General features: G+C 42.8%; 8 protein-coding genes across 9 annotated transcripts; all 8 read right to left on the bottom strand.

Annotated features, from left to right (window-relative positions):
• Nucleotides 1–869: 869 nt before the first annotated feature.
• LOC27206164 lies at nt 870–3,746 on the bottom strand. Of its 2 annotated transcripts, none has more exons than XM_039291794.2 (2): nt 2,104–3,746; nt 870–1,962 (listed from the first exon to the last, which is right to left on the bottom strand). In XM_039291794.2, exons 1-2 carry the CDS (start codon nt 2,531–2,533, stop codon nt 977–979), a joined length of 1,416 nt encoding a protein of 471 aa, XP_039147728.1. In that variant the 5' UTR covers nt 2,534–3,746; the 3' UTR covers nt 870–976. The 2 variants fall into 2 exon arrangements, with proteins under 2 accessions (XP_039147728.1, XP_039147730.1); XM_039291796.2 differs by having other exon boundaries at nt 2,116–3,746.
• Nucleotides 3,747–3,831: 85 nt separating this feature from the next.
• Nucleotides 3,832–5,087, bottom strand: LOC6734153 (endocuticle structural glycoprotein SgAbd-2). The gene is made up of 2 exons (XM_002081146.4): nt 4,951–5,087; nt 3,832–4,689 (listed from the first exon to the last, which is right to left on the bottom strand). Exons 1-2 carry the CDS (start codon nt 4,960–4,962, stop codon nt 4,129–4,131), a joined length of 573 nt encoding a protein of 190 aa, XP_002081182.1. The 5' UTR covers nt 4,963–5,087; the 3' UTR covers nt 3,832–4,128.
• A 2,407-nt stretch (nt 5,088–7,494) lies between these two features.
• On the bottom strand, nt 7,495–8,129 carry LOC6734152. Its single transcript, XM_039291819.2, has one exon. The coding sequence runs from the start codon at nt 8,053–8,055 to the stop codon at nt 7,534–7,536; it is 522 nt and encodes a 173-aa protein (XP_039147753.1). The 5' UTR covers nt 8,056–8,129; the 3' UTR covers nt 7,495–7,533.
• Nucleotides 8,130–8,453: 324 nt separating this feature from the next.
• Nucleotides 8,454–9,173, bottom strand: LOC6734151. Its single transcript, XM_016167902.3, has 3 exons — nt 9,099–9,173; nt 8,725–9,039; nt 8,454–8,672 (listed from the first exon to the last, which is right to left on the bottom strand). Exons 1-3 carry the CDS (start codon nt 9,171–9,173, stop codon nt 8,529–8,531), a joined length of 534 nt encoding a protein of 177 aa, XP_016027158.2. The 3' UTR covers nt 8,454–8,528.
• Nucleotides 9,174–9,532: 359 nt separating this feature from the next.
• LOC6734150 lies at nt 9,533–10,373 on the bottom strand. The gene is made up of 3 exons (XM_016167901.3): nt 10,189–10,373; nt 9,803–10,126; nt 9,533–9,755 (listed from the first exon to the last, which is right to left on the bottom strand). Exons 1-3 carry the CDS (start codon nt 10,270–10,272, stop codon nt 9,576–9,578), a joined length of 588 nt encoding a protein of 195 aa, XP_016027157.1. The 5' UTR covers nt 10,273–10,373; the 3' UTR covers nt 9,533–9,575.
• A 330-nt stretch (nt 10,374–10,703) lies between these two features.
• Nucleotides 10,704–11,444, bottom strand: LOC6734149 (endocuticle structural glycoprotein SgAbd-4). The gene is made up of 2 exons (XM_002081142.4): nt 11,172–11,444; nt 10,704–11,106 (listed from the first exon to the last, which is right to left on the bottom strand). Exons 1-2 carry the CDS (start codon nt 11,336–11,338, stop codon nt 10,869–10,871), a joined length of 405 nt encoding a protein of 134 aa, XP_002081178.1. The 5' UTR covers nt 11,339–11,444; the 3' UTR covers nt 10,704–10,868.
• Nucleotides 11,445–12,657: 1,213 nt separating this feature from the next.
• On the bottom strand, nt 12,658–13,287 carry LOC6734148 (endocuticle structural glycoprotein SgAbd-3). Its single transcript, XM_002081141.4, has 2 exons — nt 13,065–13,287; nt 12,658–13,006 (listed from the first exon to the last, which is right to left on the bottom strand). The coding sequence occupies exons 1-2, from the start codon at nt 13,175–13,177 to the stop codon at nt 12,739–12,741; spliced, it is 381 nt and encodes a 126-aa protein (XP_002081177.1). The 5' UTR covers nt 13,178–13,287; the 3' UTR covers nt 12,658–12,738.
• A 760-nt stretch (nt 13,288–14,047) lies between these two features.
• LOC6734147 (endocuticle structural glycoprotein ABD-4) lies at nt 14,048–17,076 on the bottom strand. Its single transcript, XM_002081140.4, has 3 exons — nt 16,936–17,076; nt 15,634–15,761; nt 14,048–14,991 (listed from the first exon to the last, which is right to left on the bottom strand). Exons 1-3 carry the CDS (start codon nt 16,942–16,944, stop codon nt 14,724–14,726), a joined length of 405 nt encoding a protein of 134 aa, XP_002081176.1. The 5' UTR covers nt 16,945–17,076; the 3' UTR covers nt 14,048–14,723.
• Nucleotides 17,077–18,126: the final 1,050 nt, after the last annotated feature.

Genomic DNA, 18,126 nt, shown 5'->3' with positions numbered 1-18,126 from the left:
CAAAGGCTTTTGAAATAAATAATAATGTCGTTAAATTGATAGAAGGCTGGCTTCAATGTTAGGCACTGATATGATTCAATCCTATAAATACATTCTGTATATAAATAAATATATATTTTGATCGATTCTTTCCACCGTGACGCTTGACGAAAACTTCGTAGTCAGCATGATAAACATTCGATTAGATTCAATTAACTGCTGAATAAGCGTGATTCAAACGTTTAAGAATTTCTTCTAAGCAATCAATAAACGATGTGTTGGGCCACAAATATAGATTGTTTCGGTATGATGTATAAGCAAGATCAGAATTTGCATTCTATGCACATATCTTATATGTATATGTAGGTTATTAAATAGGCTGCATCAGATACTTCAGACCAAGGATTCCCCAAAAGCAGGAGGTTTGCGTGGTGGGCATCAATGTTGAGCGGCTTGGTGATGAGACAGGTGCCCAAGTGGTTAGGGTCCAGGAGATTGTGAAGCATATGGCGTGGTGAGCTGGACTAACTAAGAAAAATCGAGCAATGCCAATGGAATAACTTTCATATCAAAGAAAGGCCAGCAATTAACTCATGCCAGACGTTAAAAGTTTTACGACTTCTACAACAAATAGTATTTTTCTATGAATGAAATTGTTAATCATAAAATCCACAGAGATAAGGAATGATTAGGAAGTCATTATCAACATATTTGCAGGTCGTTATCAGTTCTTCTTTACGACTTCAACAATCGACTAATCCCAATTTAAATGCTCATACTATTTACACTTTAATTATACTCTTTACTCGTAGAATAAAGAGTTATTCTAAATTCATTGAAATATATAAAATATATATTCTTCTTAGAGCTAAACAATATATATTTCCTCCCAAAATACAAAAGCAGTGAATTTCATGTGTTGGCTTAGGTTTAATTTTTAAGTAAGTGTAGTTAGCGTATAGCCCCTGAGTTGTGTTAAGGTCAAGTGATACTTAGTCTAAATACTAATTTCTGGCCGGAAGCTCCAAGCAATAACGAGGAGCACCGCGAGTGTGCCAAGTGATCTTCGCGGGGATCCGGCTCCGGAATTACTCGGAATAGCCGCTTCCGTTGGCTGTATATCCATATCTGCCTCTAGTATCTCCTGCTCCCTCGTCACCTGTTCCACCTGCGGACGAGCATGACCAGGACGTATCTCCACCTTGGGAAGGGGGAAGCAGTAGACCCTTTCGACCTCCACCACCTGGGGCAAAATGCTGTCGGAGGAAAGCGAAGTTTCCGATACGGTGAGAGGAACACATATGGTCGGCTCCTCAGAGGCATTTCGATCCTCGTACGGGATGCCTACCCGGGTAATATTCAGCGGCACGGTCTCTGGAACACTCAGTTCGCTGTTCATCTGGGCGGAGTTCAGGGAATCCTCGTAGTACTTGTACTCGTCCACAGGATCAGAGACGCTCTCGTCGCGCCGGTCAATGCTTCCCTGCATGCTCCCATCTATCCTTTCGGTGCTTACCGTAAGAGATGTGCTGTCTATGAAATCGGTGGGCCAATTCAATAGTCCCGCAGTGGATCGAGTGGGCTGAGTAGGAACAGGTGGATGCACCACCGAGGATTGCATAAATCCTGGAACCATGGAGCTCGTTGCAGGTGGAGCTGGCATTGTGGTATCGTAGGGATACGGATACGGCAGGGGCAACCAGTTGTCGTCGGCGGAATTCTTGGAATTCCTTCGATTGTCCGTCGTCGTCTCCACGGACTCGTTGATCTGCTTGGATATTGCCTTCAATATGGGTTCCGAATCGTTAACCCTGGCCACCTCGAATTGTTGTGGCGCCTGCTGAGTGCTGATGCGCCGGCGTCCATATTTCTCTGCCGAACTGTCACGACTGACTGGCCGGGAATAGGCAGGATTCTGGTAGCCACCAGGGGCAATAGGAGCGGTCAGCTCTTCGCTGGAACTTGATGGCTTGGCATCAATAGCTGTGGTATAGAAGTATTTAAGACATGAGCAAAAAATTTTGGAACAAGAGAGAAAATAAACGCTACGTGAAGATCTTTTTAAAAAGATATCTAATATTATCTTCCTATTATCTGATATTAATAGGAAATTCATATTCGTACCTAAAATCTTACCATCTGCCGGCAATCCCATGAGCATGGCTTCCAAGCGTCCGAAGACCCGCTCCTTGGGCTGCGGATCCGACTCGATTTTCGTGTCCACCCTCTCGGGCCTCTCCGGATGCTCCGGTTTCCAGTTGCCGTACACCACCGCCTCCTGACTGGGCGTGGCCGGCAGGGGGGCGGTCTCCTCGCGCCACAGTGGAATGTGGGTGTGCACAGTGGAACTGATGGGGCCTGCAGCCGGCACACTTGGCCAGTTTCCCAAGGCCTGAGCAGGTGCCCCGCCTACTGAAGCGGGATTTTGCATATCCGCAATGCGTACACGCCCCCTGGGACGAGGAGGACCCTGCAGCTGCTGTGGGGCAATTAGCTGGCAGCCACTGAGGGCTATCAGCGACCACAGTAGACACTTTTTCCAATGACTAACCATATTTAAATTGAAAACGTCTATCTTCTTTTTTGCAGATGCTGTGCTACTTTTCAAGTTTACAGTTAGTTTTAATAGGTTTATTGATTCATTCTCGTTTTCAGCAGCCACAATAACAATCTATTGTTTGATTTTTGGTTTCTGTTATTTTTTCTTTGACTGGCCTTCGATGTCAATGTAATATTCACATCTACAGCTCTTCACATCTTCACTTTTCTGTCGATCGACCACTTCACTTCCCCATTTCTATTCACTCCCCACAAACAAAGATTGGTACTACCGCTACCAGTTTTCGGTTTAACGCTCTTGCGAATTCGATCTTCAGCTTTCTTATAGATATTGTATCTTGTAGAGGAAGTATCTCTTTTGCTGGCGATTTGCGATCTGCACGCGACGGCTTGTAAACGGCAACTGAGTTGGCCAAATCAATTCCAGCGCCGCACAAGCCCATAAGAAAGATTCTTTCTAATCACGGGCCAAAGAAATTTTCCTTTGTTCGGCTTCGTTATTATATGGTTTTTTTTTTCGTCTTAATTATGCGCAAGAGCGTTGAAACTTAATGGCGAATAAACATTCTTCGGGGCCCCGCTTTTGGGGTCTGTTTCTACGGCGTTGGTGAAAATGCAGCGGATTTGATTTATCTTCAGCTAGAAATAACCGCATAGTATAGTCAGTGTGTTTACGTTTTATGCAAATATGTTAGGTGGCCAAATCGTTTGCCGTTTTGTGGCCCAAAAGGTTATTCGGTTGTTTGTTCTTTCAACCTGATGACAGTGGTTTTTGGTTTCTATATTTGCGTAGCCAAGGGCTACACTTTTCGAAATGCCAAACGGTAAAGGTAGCCTACGTTAAATAATTGGCAGAACGAAGAGGTTTCTCGGCGGGAATCGGGGCTACGCCAGTAACCCATTCGTGGACCACTTCAACTGGCTTCCTCAGCCTTCCCACATGCAACGCCTGCCCCCGAAGACAAGTCGAATGGCACTGGAAAATCTGTCGTAATTATGCAACTGGCAACCAGTCGAGAGACTCCTCTCGAAAGAAAATTTCCATGGCGGCGATGTAGAAATATGGAAAATTGGAAAACCCAACCTGCATGGAATGGGATCAACAAACTAACGTAATTCGATCTGCGAAGTAAACAATAAAGCAACGAAAGATGCACGGTAAATGGGGAAACACTTTGAGAAAATAATGAGGACCCATAAACGCTTTGTCACGTTTGTCTGAACATCGTGGATATGGTCAGCTGTAAAACGGAAAAAAATAATGCCAGAAAATATGGTAAATCCATCATCAAGTCGGTTCGGCATAATGGAAACGTTAGTTTTCTTTTATTGTTTCAAAGCAGCGAAACTTTCACACTCGTTAATAAAATATTATTAATTTGATTGAGCGCCCCTGTCTGTTGGTTTTATGGTACTTAGTGGGAAATTCAAAAGTTATTAAACGATTATCATTCAGTGTGGTACAGCGATTTGGATTTGGAAGAGCTTGCAGAATGAAATCACAGTCTTGTTGTTGTTGATATAGAATGCGAAGGAGTTACGTTTCCAGGATCATCGGTTCGGTGGGGGAATGGAATGGGCGAAGCTTGTCTATTGGTTCTCCAGCAGACCGATGTACTGGCCATTCTGGTTGGCCACTCGTCGCTCTTCCAGTTTTCTCGCAAAGTCGGGATCTGTCTTGGCCCTCTGCTCCAGACGCTCCTGCTGCAATTTGATGCCGGCGTAGATCTGGTCCAATCCCTTCTGTATCTCCTCGGGAATGGCCGGCGGAGTAGGAATGTGATCGCCGGTGGCCCTGAATCCATTCTCGTCGGCCGTGTACTGCACATTGACCAGAGTTCCCTCGGGGGATTGGTAGGAGTATTGGCCATGCTGAACCAACACGCCATTGGGATTTGTGTCGAAGTCCTTGAGGAAACCGGTCTCCTCATGAATGATGCTATTGCCCGTCTCGTATTCTGTTTTGTAGCTTCCATCGTCACTCTGCTCCTTGTTGTACTTGATTATGGGTATCCAGGTGCTGGTCTCTCGGTGATCTTCATGGCGATGATGATCTGGTTTGTCATCGCGTGGTATGTTGTTCACATTTTGGTGCTGATGCTGATGGTGGTGTTGTCCTTGGCAGGAAATGGCCAACAGCACAAGAAGTATCTGAAAGGATAAGTTCAGCTTAAGCTTACAAACTCATGTACATACATAAATTAATTGCAAGAAAATCGATGCATTACGATTTCCAAACAAAATAATCACATAAAAGAATATTTAATACTATCCTTTAGATGTAATGTAAGCCATTAAATTTCATATTTAAGAAGATCGAACTGATGCAATGTTTGCCAATCATTCATCGAGAATCACTTGACCGAATTGGAAAATCCAACGGGTTTGAATTATTGGTTATGAACCACTTACGAGCACTTTCATTTCGCAAGGAGTCTCTGCCGCTTATCCACTGTATTCCACTGATTTGTCCCGCTTTGTCGCCCGTTTGGCTGGCACTGATCGCACTGGCTAGTGAAAGCAGCTCCGTTAGACACTGTGCCAAGCGCGGCCCTATTTTGGTCTTATATAGGCGATTCGCTCTGCTCCGACCCGATCCGATCCTCCTGTTGCACTCGTGTCCATACCCACACAGGTGAGCCTCCATGGGAGAGCGTGCATTTGCTATTTCTGCTGGAGATGGAGTTTCTAATGGAGATGAAGTTGCAGTTGGAGATGCAGTTGCAGTTGCCGATGAAGATGGGGATGGGAGTGGAAGTGGAATTCGCCATAGAAGCTCTTATTTTTTGTTAGCTGTCTGATCCGACCGATCGGTAATTGTTGTTTGTAGGCTCGACGACGCTTAAATGCTAAAATCGTAAAAAAAAAACAATTCACTGTCGCTCTCGTTTGAGGCTGTTTCAGAGGCTGCGGCAGTATGATTTCAGAAGGAATTCCAGAACTATGATAAACTATAAAGGTAATGCTAATAATCTTTAATAATTTTCTGCAAAAAATTTGGGATTAATAGTTTTCTATTTTATTGTATAGGTTACGATTTCCAAATAAGTGTAATTCCTATTCGTTTCCTAATTCCATTCTCATAAAACGAAAAAAATAATTTTCGCTTATATTGAATAGCATTATTATTTTTTGAGTAAAACAAAATCAGCTCTAAAAATATAATAATAATAATAATAATAATAATAATAATAATAATAATAATTTTAATAATTTCTGTCCTTTTTTATCATCCCAAAATCTTAGGATTCTTTAATGAAATCCCAAGTTCGTTTCCTAAGTCTTTTGTTTTAATTCAAGAAAATTCTTATGAAATATTTTTTGAGACATTTTATAGTAAAAATAGCTAATATAAAAAAATATTAAACAAAATAACTTATATATTACATACTTATAAAAACTCTTGGCCATTTATGAAACAACAAGTTCGTTTCCTAAGTCTTTTGTTTTAATGATAGAAAGAAAAGAAAAAAATAGCTAATATATTAAACTTACTTATATATTACATACTTATGAAGACTCTTTTGCCCTTTTTGAGCCCCTTTTATACCGGCACCCATCTTAGCCCGGCTTATTGTCGGTGTTCGTATTTGGCCCGCTCGTAGGCCCGGCTCAAATGTCTGCGAAATGTCCGTCCCCCGCCAGCGCGTCCGGTCGTTCATCTTCGCAATGCCGTTATTTAGAAACAAGCCAGAACGAGTTTTTTTGCTTTGCTTTCGTTGTTGACTTGGCCAAAAGCGACAGTCGGCTCTCTCCCTCTCTCGCGCGACTGAAGCGCATTTGAAGTGCATCCAAGATGCTGCTCCCTCGCGGCTTCGGTTTCGGATTCGTTTTCAAATTCGCACTCGGACTCAGATTCAGATTCGCATTCTTGTAATTGCGGCAGCTTGGCGGATCCAATACCAACACCAGCGAAGCGCGAATTGTTGTAACAGCCAAAGTGCCTGGCAGATGAGGCAAGACGATAATTGAGTTCAAAGCGGGCCCGTGTCTTGGCAAATGTTAATTAGTTGCCAAACAATTGGGTTAATCTACAGTGCATTTTCGGCCAAAGAGAACAAATAAACAAACATCAGGCGTTGTAAAGAAATAAGAGAAAAATTCAATCATAGGAGACGATCAACTTGCAAGGGACAATATGCAGCGAGTGCAACAACCGACGAAGTGCCGGCAATAAAGCCCGAAATGCTGCCAAACTCCAACGCCTATTGCGACAAACGACTCCGCCTCCCTCTGGGCCATCGTGTTTTGGCCAACTCTTCGTCTTCCGCACCCACGACACCAAGTGAAACGGCCGCCAAGCCCCCGGTTTGCAATGTTGCTGCCGTGTGTGTTGATGTTGCTGCTGTTGCTGGTGATTCATTGCAGGTTGTGCAACTCGTGGAGTTGCAGTTCCACGCACGGACGAAAATGAAAATAAAAAACGAAAGCTGGGCAAGGTTAGCTTTCGAGTGCACCACCACAGATGCGCAGATGCTCACCATGAAACCGAACCATCCCACAACCCACTACCCACTACTGTGGCCCACTCACACACTGACCTGTTGCTGCCGGCATGGGGAAATTGCAGCATCTGCAAATGTCAAACGATTTCACCCTTACATTCTTAGCATTTGTCGTTCTTATGAACAACATTTGACATTTGGGTTCCGTTCCATTCCGTTCGGATTTGGCTTTATGGCAGAGAGCCAACTTGGCTAACAGAACCACGTTGCTGGCCATAAATATTCAGGCTGCCGCCGTGCCGGTTGTGAAATGAAATGCCTTGTCGATGCGGCCAATCTTGAGCTTGACTCGTAAATAATGCTCTAGTGGCGATTTTGAGCCAATCGTCAGCGGAACTTAACTTGACATAAAGATCACGTACCGCTGGTGTGACAAGTGGCCTGGCCATATGGCACTTGATTAATTCTTAAGCGGTACAAATTGTCTCAACCACTTGTTCTATATCGATTTTAGCTGCTGTTAAACACACATTTTATTCACTTTAGTTAGTTAGGTAGTCTTTGCTTTCCTTTTGATGGGATCATACAGGAAACCAGTGAGAGTGGTATTGAAAACGTGCGTTTCGGGTGACAGAAAATTCATTTCGATTTTAAAATCGGTCTCTGGCAAGAAGGCTGGCAAATTGTCGGCAATATTGATGTTGGGGTAAACGTAAAGGCCCTGGAAAATCGTTTTAGAATTGATTTTAATATTAAAAGTCAGTATTACCTTGGGATGAGGACACTTCAGCTGAGATGCCTGCTTTCCGAAGGCTTTGATGACAATTGTCATAAATCTGTGGCCATGAATTCCCTTGGCAAACTGGCATATGTCCACATTCACATCGATTACTTTCTGAAAACTGCGGGAAGGCTTACGAGGCATGAACAGCTTAAAAGTGGCATTAAATTGGGCAAGATCCTTGATGTATTGCAGCTCAGCGGTGATCGCGGACTTCTCAGGTTCTACAATGAAGCACTTGTGTTGGGAAATGTAATCCGGATTTGTGACGCAGTTGAATGTTTTCCACATCAGTTTTAGGTGGGCCTTTGTAAATGTCTAAATAATAGTTGATCAGAAGTCTAAGTCTGAATATTATATCCATATAAAAAAAACCTTGGCTGATTCGCTTTGGCTAGCCAAGAAAATGAGCAGAATCATCAATTGAAATTGAGCCATGATGTCGTAATTGCAGCTCTGATCAATTACTACTGTCTGTTTTAAAAGCCCCAACACGGACAATAAGTGAAAATAGTCGCGATGGTTTTCATAATTATACCCCAATAATTGATATTTATCGTGATTGCATTTAAATTGGGGTTTTGTATACCAATCGAGCTCACTTTTCTAAATTTAAGCGATAATGTCTTCGTTTATGGCCGCAAAAAGCGGTCAGTTCGTTAAAGTGGTCTACAAATCATAGAACTATAAATATTACGTTTCTACTTATTTTTCCAGGTATGTATAAAACATGAAAATGGAACAATTTGGTATTCATATATTTGTTATTCAGTAATTTCTCCTCTTAGGCTTACGTTCAAGTACAACTGACGGCGAGCGTAGAAATCAACTTGAATAAACAACTGGGCGGAAGGCACAAACATAGGTAAGGCGTCTTCGATGCTTATATTATGATAGTAAATGGTACCCTGTAATGTTGACATTAGAACTTAATATACAATAAAAAATCAATGATATAACCTCTTTGACCGGGCACTTTCGTGGTTGATTGCTCGACTTAACGACCGCGTTGAACATGTTCGATACCATGGTTCCCTGAACCATATCGGATATAACACGACACCCATCGAAGGTAATGTCGAAGAATTTCCGATACAAAGTTGATGACTTGAATCTCGTCGAGATCTTGATGTAAACCTTAATTTGATCGAGTTCCGTCAGCAGTTTCAGCTCCACATTCAACAGGGAGCGCCGTGTGCCACCAATTTGGCATGTCATCTGATCAGCATACTGAGGTCCCATCTGGCAGTCAAAGCAATCCCATCGTAAACGCCTCTAAAATTATGGTGGTTTATTTGTTTATTCGAATTATCAATTTATTAGCAATGCATTACCTTGGCTTCGGTATAATGAAACACGTGGATGAGTATCAAAATCATCCGTAAGCAGCTTAGTCCTATGTAGAACATTACTGTCGTTCAGTCGGTGGCAAACTAAATTGGGCTGTTTACCGATAGATATTATATCGGAATTTAAGCAATTACCAGTTCGAAACATAATTGCTTATCTGGATAATTTAAATTCCAAATTGAGCGAAACAATTCATTTGAAAGAACGACTTTGCTATGTTAACAGTTAACTAAATGCAAAACTATATACTATAGGCTTAGTTTGAGGCCAGATATCATTCGCGATTATTGCTAAAAACTTACCGCCACAAAGTATGCAGGAAATAAAATGCTAAGCTGTGTAAAAAAGCTGTAAAATTATTGTGTAAAAAAATATGAATATAAGTCATTAAAAATCATATTAAAGTTTGTTTCTTCTCTTTGAATTATATACATTTATTTGAATTATGTGTAATATAGAAATTACAAATATTTCTTTCGCCTGTTCCTTTCCTTTGCAATCTCATAGAGATGCCCATGCAAGGTGACATTCATGGCAATGGCCACCTTGGGTATAAAGAAGTCCAAGTGCACAAAAAACTCCGATTCGGTGAGCATCGGCGGCAGATCGGTAACCGAAATGTTTCTCGATTCAAATTTACCCTATAATAATGGGTTTTAGGTGATTTTTGATTAAACATATTAAATACCTTTGGAAAAGGACATTTCCAAGCCTTTGCATTGCTGTTCCTGCCCAAAGCGTTGACCAAAAGATCGATGAGAATCTTCCGCTTGCGTTCACGCAGCACCTTGCACACATCGAAGGTGATGTCGAATATCTGGGTTATGACCTTCCTGGCATTGGGTATGGATACTCGAAGTGAACCACTGAAGGCGCTCAACTGTTGCATAATATTCACAGATGCCTCCATGGTCCGGTTTTTGGGTGGTATGATCCTGCAGTAAAGGTCCGCGAAATAGTTGGGATTGCCCACGCAATCCATTTGCTTCATTTCTATATAGTAGCCCATGTTCTGTGGCAAATAAATGATATATGCTAAGATATTTCTTGGATTAGATTGATTTTAAGACCCACTGGAATCAGCTTGGCCGTATCTGTAAGTTGTATACGCAGTAGACTGCATACTATAATGCCGAACCACCAGATTATTGGCAACATTCCCGTGTCTCAATGGTCGATCAACTGATCCCACGATCGGCCCACATTACCCTCTGATCAAGTGGCATAATCCACATCTAATGACAGTTTAATCATACGCATTATTAAGTAATTAAACGACTTGCTTGTGTGTGCGTGTGGTTATTCTCGTACGCCCCATTGAGTTGGGCCAACACACTTGGTATTGGTACCCAATTCCTCCTAGCCGTATCCATATCGGCATCAATGTCATTCGGAGCTGGGGGCTTTTACCATAGCTGCGCCATCAGTGTAAACAAATCCGGCAGTTGGCTCATGACCACCAGCATCAGCATCCCAACCCATCTGGTCTCCACTTGGGGATCATCAGTGTTAACCGCAAGCGTGAAGGGCAATTTGGTAATGTAATGTTATAGGCCACGCGAGGCTGAGAAGTAAGTTCACTTCAGTTGTCGTTTTCATTATCGTTTCCAATATTTATTTCAGTGTGTGTGTTTGCTTAAGACTAACTACGGAATGTAGACATTTCAATTTCGTATGGCATTCAGGCAGTGCATAATACTTTCAAGCGAAATATTACAGGGGACATCTATGGACAACTATGGACATATGTTAAACTATTGAGGTGCCACCGGCAGATGGTCACCCTCCGGCTGGAATCCGTTCTCGTCGGCCACGTAGCGCAGGGTGATGAGATTGCCATCGGGATCGCTGTAGCTGTAGGATCCGGTCTGGACCAGTACGAGCTCCTCGTGTTCGTCGATCACCTGGCCATCGGAGGTCTCGGTCTTGGGAACGATGATCTTCTTCAGATAGCCAATGTTCTCCACGCGTATTCCGTTCGAGGTCTCGTAGCTATTTGGTTTGGAAGAGATCGGTGTTACATTCTGATCCGATTCCAAAATGGTTATGTTGCTCACCTGCTATTGAAGCTGCCGTCGGCGTTGTTCACATTATCCTGCTTGACAATGGTGGCAGCTGTGGTGGTGGTCGTGGCACTCGGGGCTCCCGCCCGCAGATCCTGGGGCCTGGCCAGGACATAGCTGAGCAGCAGGGCGGAGCTGACGAGGAAGACTAACTTGTACATATCGAAGGGTGTGGCGTATATATCCTGTCACGGAGTGTTAAGTGTGGGCGGTATCCAGCGAGCGACTGTTGACTGCCCAATCGAGAGCCGGGCTTTTTATACTCTGGTCCGTGGCTTCGGCTGCTTACGATTGCCATTACGATGGGCGCACTAGATAAGCTTCGAAGTACTCGCAGAAATTACGAGCGGGCGCTGTGACTTCTTTTCTTTGCCTTTTTTTTGGGATTTTGGTTTCGGTTTTATTGCCCCGCGATGAGTAAACATCAGATCGCACCGCCAAAAGAGATGAAGATGGAGCGACGATGTCAACAGGTGACAGTTTACTGCCCTCCACCCCGCGCCACAGCCACATATCGCCAGATCTGGACAGGCTACGTGATTCGTCTGAGCAGAATAACATATATATTCTTCTGGGAGTCGGGGCTCACCTCGGTTAGTTCCGCTGAGTCCACAGCCAGTTCCTGGGGATTCCGTTAAGGATTTGAGTTGAAGGAGTGCTGGCATACATGAAAGTTCTTACACAATTTGTCAAATTTTTCCATAACTCAAATCGTATTCCGGATTTGGCAATCCAATCACGTTTCAATTAGGGAAATATTTACGGGCCGAAAAGCTAACGGTGAACGCCATAAAAAATGTAGAGTATTGTTGGCCATAAATCGAATTGATAACACTGCGAACTTACAGATACCCAAATGATGGCTATATGCTGCGAATATTAACCACAATTGTGTCATAGAGCCTAGAAACTTGCGGGAACGGAATGGTCAATGAACTTCGGTTTGAATAAAAGCCCAAAAACAAAAGAATACATATCTGATCAATTTCGGGGTAAGAGAAATGTTCTCCAACCTTTTCCTCGAATCGCCAAAGTTCTGCGTTTGTTTGGCTTTAGAATTAACATGTTATTGTAAATTAAAACGAGTTAAACAATTCCGAATCACACTTTCGGTTTCTGTAGGGCTTGCATAATACCCATTGATTTTGTCTGGTCGAAGTTCTAATAGCGCTGCCTCTCAATCTGAATCTCACTTAAACTGATTTCGGTTACGGCCTTGAGATTTTTGCCACTCTGCTTGGGCATCGATTGCTTGCTTATTTAACAATTTAGCTTTCAATTAGTAATTGTTTAGCGAGATGGCCAGCAGAGCCAAAAACTGCTAAGTAAGGCAAATTTAACACACATTTTGGCACACATGACGCAGTGCCTCTGCAAAGTGGGGGGAATCTCTGCCAAGCTTCAGCCCTGAATATCTCTCTCATCATCGTCGAAATGTATTTGAACTCTTTTGTTTCCGGCTACGCAATATTTCGACTTGTTGTTTTTAGATATTATCTTTTAATATTTTTCTCAGTTCTTTTGGTTCCAATCACATTGTGGCTTAGTTCTAGTTGGCTGACTATGGCTTCTTCTCGGGCGTCTTGTACGGATGCAGGCGGATGTACTCCAGAGCCTTCAGAACGGACACCGGCGTGGGTGGCGGCGTGGGCAGGTGATCACCAACTGCTTGGTATCCGTTCTCGTCCGCCGTGTAGGACACGACATAGGTCTTTCCATCGTCGGAAACGAAGGAGTACTTTCCATTGACCGACTCCCCATTGTGATCGGCATTCACGGACTTCAAAACTCCATCCTGAGTGGCCTTTGAGCCGTCTTTCAGCTCATAACTGGGTTAATAACGTGTGGATTAGTCGTATGAGGGCTTCAAGCGCACAATCAACTCACTGATAATGGTATTTGCCATTGTACTCCACATTGGATTCCTGGGAAATCGGATCATCGTTGTCCGTCGCCGAAGCAGCGACCACAAACAGGGCAATCAACATTAGGTACTTCATGTTGGGATCTCTATTCCGCTCTATTTCGATATCACTGCAATGCAATCCAAGCTGGTGTCTCGGTTCGACTGGTGATCCCAGCGGTAAACAAAGACTCTTATATAGGCAACGGATTTGGCGATAGAATTCCTGTACTAAAATATTTAACATGAAATTAAAATGTGAGCAATAAATAATATTGAACTCGTTTTGCCCCGCGTTCCGTTCGTCGCTGGCCTTTCGAAAATGGGTGTGAAATTTGGTGCAGACGATTCCGGCCTGCCCCCACATTGTTTTTCAAATACAAATACAAATACAAATAAATATAAATAATAGTAATGTGGTGCCATCTTCAGTGGGCACTCGTCATCGGCATCACTCCTATTCTGGTTCTCGGCGATTCCTAACCAACTTGACCACATTTTTGCCAGCCTGCGTCTGGCCACTTTGCATAAGATGAATCTATCACATCTAAATCTCGCCTTGAAGTGCAAAACAGAGTGGAACAATAGAACGAGACGTTATTTTTGGGCATAGTCTATGAATAGCCGCCATGCGATCTAAAGTCCTATGTAAGCCATATTCTCAATATGTGTGTGCATCTGGACGGATGAAACCAGTTGTGAGAATGCATTAATTCCTTTCGGCGTTTGTCATCGCTGCTATTTGGGGGAATTGTGAATCTAGATTTATGACCACGACAGAAGCTCCGAACATCGGATGAATATACAATCCGCAAGATAATCAGTGTCAGTGGGAGTGGTTTGCTTTAGATGTCAAAAGCTGTTCTGAAACCAGATGCAGTCCATTGATACTTGGACTATTAAGGATTATTAGAGGCCATTGGGTTTACCAAATCGGGCATGTCCACATAATTAAACACCTGATTTGTTTACTTTTCGAAAGAATCTTTAATTCTTTATTTGCAGCTAAGGCTAAAGAATATCATCATTGTTCTTCACAAGAGTTTGTATAATTCTCGACGCAACGAGGAATCAACGAGGAATCCTCATCGACATCTTGGCTAAGACTACGTGTAAATGTTTCTAATTTACAGACTATTTACACAAAGTTCGCTGTTGATAATATTCCTGTATATTATTTAGTTAATTTCTTGTTTGCGTGTATTTTTTTTTTACATTTTCCTTGTTGATTTCATTGATAAATCGACGATATCACATGAGTCCGAAAATGGCAGAGTTCCGGCGACTAAAAGATCTGAAGAGATTCGCATAGAGAAGTAGAGTTCGTTGGAAGAAAGCAAGAAATCAGACTGGGCTATCAGTATCATCGTGTGGTTCTCGTGTCGTGTTGTCCCTCACATCCGTTTGAGTGTGTGTGTGTGTTCTTCAGTCAGTGGATTTGGCCGACCTTTGACCTCCCGAGTGGGCAAAGAAGTAGGAGGAGGCGGAGGTTGCAGCCCTTGGCTTGTGTCTTATGTGTGATTGTCTAGGGATCGGAATTGGGGTGTTGGGCAGCAATCAACTTGCAGCAACAGCGCAGCATCTACACATCAGAATCGAGGTTGGTCAGAATCGTAGGTCAACATCTGGCGGGTAATCCACTCCTAACGACGCTTTGCCGGAGGCAGGCTGAGCAGGTAGTCCAGGGCCTTCTGGATCGCTGGCGGGATTGGTGGCGGAGTGGGCAGATGATCGCCCTGCGGCTGGAAACCGTTCTCATCATCGGCGGAGTAGTTCAGGGTGATCAGGTTGCCCTCGGGCGAGGTGTACGACACCGATCCCCGTGCGATGATCACGTCACTGGAGTCCGGCGAGGTGGCCTTCTTCAGGGTTCCGGTCTCCTCAGCTTTGATTCCGTTGGCCGTCTCGTAGCTGCAAGCATATAAATTAGTAGGGTCTAATCGAATTCTCCTTGAAATCTTGCTATAAATCTATATAATAAAAAGCTCAATATCACCTTGTTTTTATGCATCATTCGTCTGGCGCCAAGCAAATGGAATTAAAATTCAATAAACTGTTTAACTTTTAGCATTTCTGCGCAGACTTCTATTTAAATATGGCTCACTAATCCATATTTCGTTAGCTTTATTAGCATATTTTTTCTGATTCTAATGGAAACCAATAGCTGGTTTTGCCAACGGATTGAGGGAAAAGTGGTGTTGGGGGATTAGCGTTTGTCTTAAACTTTGTAAGTCACTTTAGGCTGTTTCTTAAAAACTGAAATTTAGATCTCTTATCCCCAAAGTATGCTACAAAATCTGATTTTTAGCAACGGACAGATACTAAATGCTATATTACTAAGATTTTTCAAGCCCGGCTTTTAACTATAATGGGTTTTAAATACATGCGATAATTAAAGTTTGAAGTTCAATTAACGTGTAAATAGCTAATTAACACGTATTATAATGACGTATGAAATATATTCAAGAGATTATAGTGTATATCTCACTAAGGACTCTAATTTAATCAATTAATATTGAGCTGATCTCACTCTTAACTATTCAGTTCACTTACGCGTAGTTGTAGGATCCATCTGGCTCAATGTTGGACTCCTGGCTGATGATGGCGATGGGCTCCTCCGCCTTTTGGGGAGCAGCCTGGCAGCAGCTCATCAAGGCGGTGGCCAGCAGACAGAGAGCAAACTGTCGAAGGCAAAACGAAATGGAGAGTTCCGCAATGTTAGCCGAGCTAATAAACATCTTGAAATCGTGCCCGATGCTATGAGTGCTATTATGCAACGTCCCCGAGCGCCGAGAGATTTATTGCCTTAGCTATCTTCGCTATTTTATTTGCTGTTCTCACATACCGGGCTTTTTAGACACCGTTTTGAGGTCGCCAAATAGATGCCAATTAAATATTTTCCACATTTCCACACAAACACACACACTCCACACATATCTAATGTCGACTGACTCAATTAACTTTTACACAAAAGAGCTTGGAAATGAAGGGGCGTGTTCCACTGCCTCATCGGAGTTGGTAAGTTGGGCCTACTTCTCACTTTTTGGCCACTTTGAGCTCACCCCAGTTCGAGATCGACTCTTGGGCAATTGTCGCTGAAGCGAGCTGAATGGGTTTCGTTTTCCATCTGGGATTCCAATTTCGTGTCTGAACTTTTCAGTCCGATGGACAGCTGCCAGGTGTTGGTCCGTGGGTCTGACTCTGACCTTTGCGTGGCTGGCAGGCTGCCTCGGAATCTGAATCCGTTAATTGCCTTTGGCTTTTAAGCCATTCAAATGGCAATGTGCTATATGTTTTTGCACCCGACTTTACGGCAGGCGAGCCTCATAATTGCGGAAGACTTAACCAATGAAAAAACATCTCAAAAGGGCCTCGGTTTCTTTCCTGAACCATAATAAATGCCTCAAAAGCTCACCTTAGGCGATTGATTTACGATGGCTTTTACTGCCGGAGCATGTCTGGTCATGTTTTATGGGAATTGGTGGAAGAAGATGTGGATTGCCACGGAATTTTATATCTGACATTTTTGTAGAAATCAACTAATTTGCAAATAAGAAACTTGAATTTCGGACAATTGGTGTTTTTGAGTAATGATTTCTTTCAATGGGTTTGGGACTAAAACTTAGGTATGAGTATATTTACTACTGCTTTGCAGAAATATGTTTAATAGGCTCAAATAGGCTCTTTGGGAGTATCTTCCTTGGTAATAATCACTTTCTTAATCACTTTTTTTCACAAAGGGTCCCACAATGTATCCCTAATTTCACCTCAACGATTCTATCCTTATTGACACTTTTCCCTATTTGTATGTTATATAACACCACCGATCACTCGACTCCTTTGGCACCCACTTACGTTCTTCATCTTGTTAGAAACTCGGTAGTGTAATCCAAAAGGCAAATGTATCCTTTCGTCTGGGTCCTCAGCACACTGCAGTTGTTAATTGAACGAACGTTTCTATTTAATGATGCCCAATGCCGGCAGGTGAGTCTATTTATACGAAAATTGCACTGGCGAGGCTGCAAACAATTCAGTTTCAGTTGGCAAAGCGTCGCACACACACACACACACACACGTTATAGCCAAGATGCAAAGCTGCGACACGAGTACGGCCAAAACCAACAACGAACAACTAACAACCAACTAGCAACATGGCTAGTAGGGGGATGGGTAAGGGTATGGGTGCACAGGTAGGTGGGTGGGTTGGTGGGTGACGAGGTGGCTGGCCAGAGAAAAGAGAAGACAAACTAAACTAAAGATTCAACGCCTAAGTCGCAGTCGCAGTCGCGGCCGACGTCGCCGTTTCCAAAGAGCAGCAGAAGCAACGACTGCGGCGGAGGCCCAGTTGTTCTGGGCTGGAAATAAAGAACCAAGTCGGTACTAAGTACACGTAATTTATGCAATTGCTTCAGGTTTTTGCAGAGCGTCTACACCATTTAAATCTATTGCTTGGTAATTGCATCAGCCGGCGGAAATAGATACACAGCGATACAAATCGTTATCTATAACGATTATAATATCTAAATATTCAATGATCTAGTTTTATAGCAAATTGTATACGAATTGTTAAGTATGTGTATGTACATAGGTATCAACTTGATAAGAGTAATTAGAAAATGGAGTAAATAGTATATTAAAAATTTAGCTAGCTAGTTTTCAAATTACAAATTTAGCTTGCTAGTTTTCAAATCAAAATCTTTACAATAGAGATTGTTCTGCTGAAGGTATAACTTATTTTCAAGTTGCTGAACAAATAAACTATTTTTGAAACTATATCTAAACAAATCTTTCCAAAGTTTGGAAATGTTACTGATTATTTATTGCACACGAAATGATTACAACATTTTCCAAATTTCGCTAGTGGAATTTCCCTCAGTGTATGCAGCCAGCAAGCGACGAAAGAAGAACGGTCGATGGATACGCCCCAGATAAATGATAATTATAATAGCGATGATGATACCGATCTCGGCCGCCGGCGTTGCCACCTGACTCGAAATGGGGCAGGCCCATTGATTTTTTTGGGGGGTGAACCGTTGCATTTAAATG

Source organism: Drosophila simulans, chromosome 2R, assembly GCF_016746395.2.
Source record: "Drosophila simulans strain w501 chromosome 2R, Prin_Dsim_3.1, whole genome shotgun sequence".
In the NCBI taxonomy this organism is placed as follows: Eukaryota; Metazoa; Arthropoda; class Insecta; order Diptera; family Drosophilidae; genus Drosophila; species Drosophila simulans.
This window is presented reverse-complemented; position numbering and strand designations above follow the sequence as displayed.

What these genes read in the sequence shown, in the direction of transcription:
- LOC27206164 (XM_039291794.2), bottom strand. Translation starts at nt 2,533, where the DNA reads ATGGTTAGTCATTGGAAAAAGTGTCTACTGTGGTCGCTGATAGCCCTC. An exon ending in GGCAGATGGTAAGATTTTAG is followed by an intron (nt 1,963 to 2,103) that starts GTACGAATATGA and finishes TCTATACCACAG; the next exon opens with CTATTGATGCCAAGCCATCA.
- LOC6734152 (XM_039291819.2), bottom strand. Translation starts at nt 8,055, where the DNA reads ATGTGGAAAACATTCAACTGCGTCACAAATCCGGATTACATTTCCCAA.
- LOC6734147 (XM_002081140.4), bottom strand. An exon ending in GATGGATCCTACAACTACGC is followed by an intron (nt 14,992 to 15,633) that starts GTAAGTGAACTG and finishes ATATGCTTGCAG; the next exon opens with CTACGAGACGGCCAACGGAA.
- LOC6734149 (XM_002081142.4), bottom strand. Translation starts at nt 11,338, where the DNA reads ATGTACAAGTTAGTCTTCCTCGTCAGCTCCGCCCTGCTGCTCAGCTAT. An exon ending in GACGGCAGCTTCAATAGCAG is followed by an intron (nt 11,107 to 11,171) that starts GTGAGCAACATA and finishes CAAACCAAATAG; the next exon opens with CTACGAGACCTCGAACGGAA.
- LOC6734151 (XM_016167902.3), bottom strand. Translation starts at nt 9,173, where the DNA reads ATGTTCTACATAGGACTAAGCTGCTTACGGATGATTTTGATACTCATC. An exon ending in TTCATTATACCGAAGCCAAG is followed by an intron (nt 9,040 to 9,098) that starts GTAATGCATTGC and finishes CCATAATTTTAG; the next exon opens with AGGCGTTTACGATGGGATTG. An exon ending in GAAAGTGCCCGGTCAAAGAG is followed by an intron (nt 8,673 to 8,724) that starts GTTATATCATTG and finishes TCAACATTACAG; the next exon opens with GGTACCATTTACTATCATAA.
- LOC6734148 (XM_002081141.4), bottom strand. Translation starts at nt 13,177, where the DNA reads ATGAAGTACCTAATGTTGATTGCCCTGTTTGTGGTCGCTGCTTCGGCG. An exon ending in AATGGCAAATACCATTATCA is followed by an intron (nt 13,007 to 13,064) that starts GTGAGTTGATTG and finishes TTATTAACCCAG; the next exon opens with TTATGAGCTGAAAGACGGCT.
- LOC6734150 (XM_016167901.3), bottom strand. Translation starts at nt 10,272, where the DNA reads ATGTTGCCAATAATCTGGTGGTTCGGCATTATAGTATGCAGTCTACTG. An exon ending in ATACGGCCAAGCTGATTCCA is followed by an intron (nt 10,127 to 10,188) that starts GTGGGTCTTAAA and finishes TATTTGCCACAG; the next exon opens with AACATGGGCTACTATATAGA. An exon ending in GGAAATGTCCTTTTCCAAAG is followed by an intron (nt 9,756 to 9,802) that starts GTATTTAATATG and finishes CCATTATTATAG; the next exon opens with GGTAAATTTGAATCGAGAAA.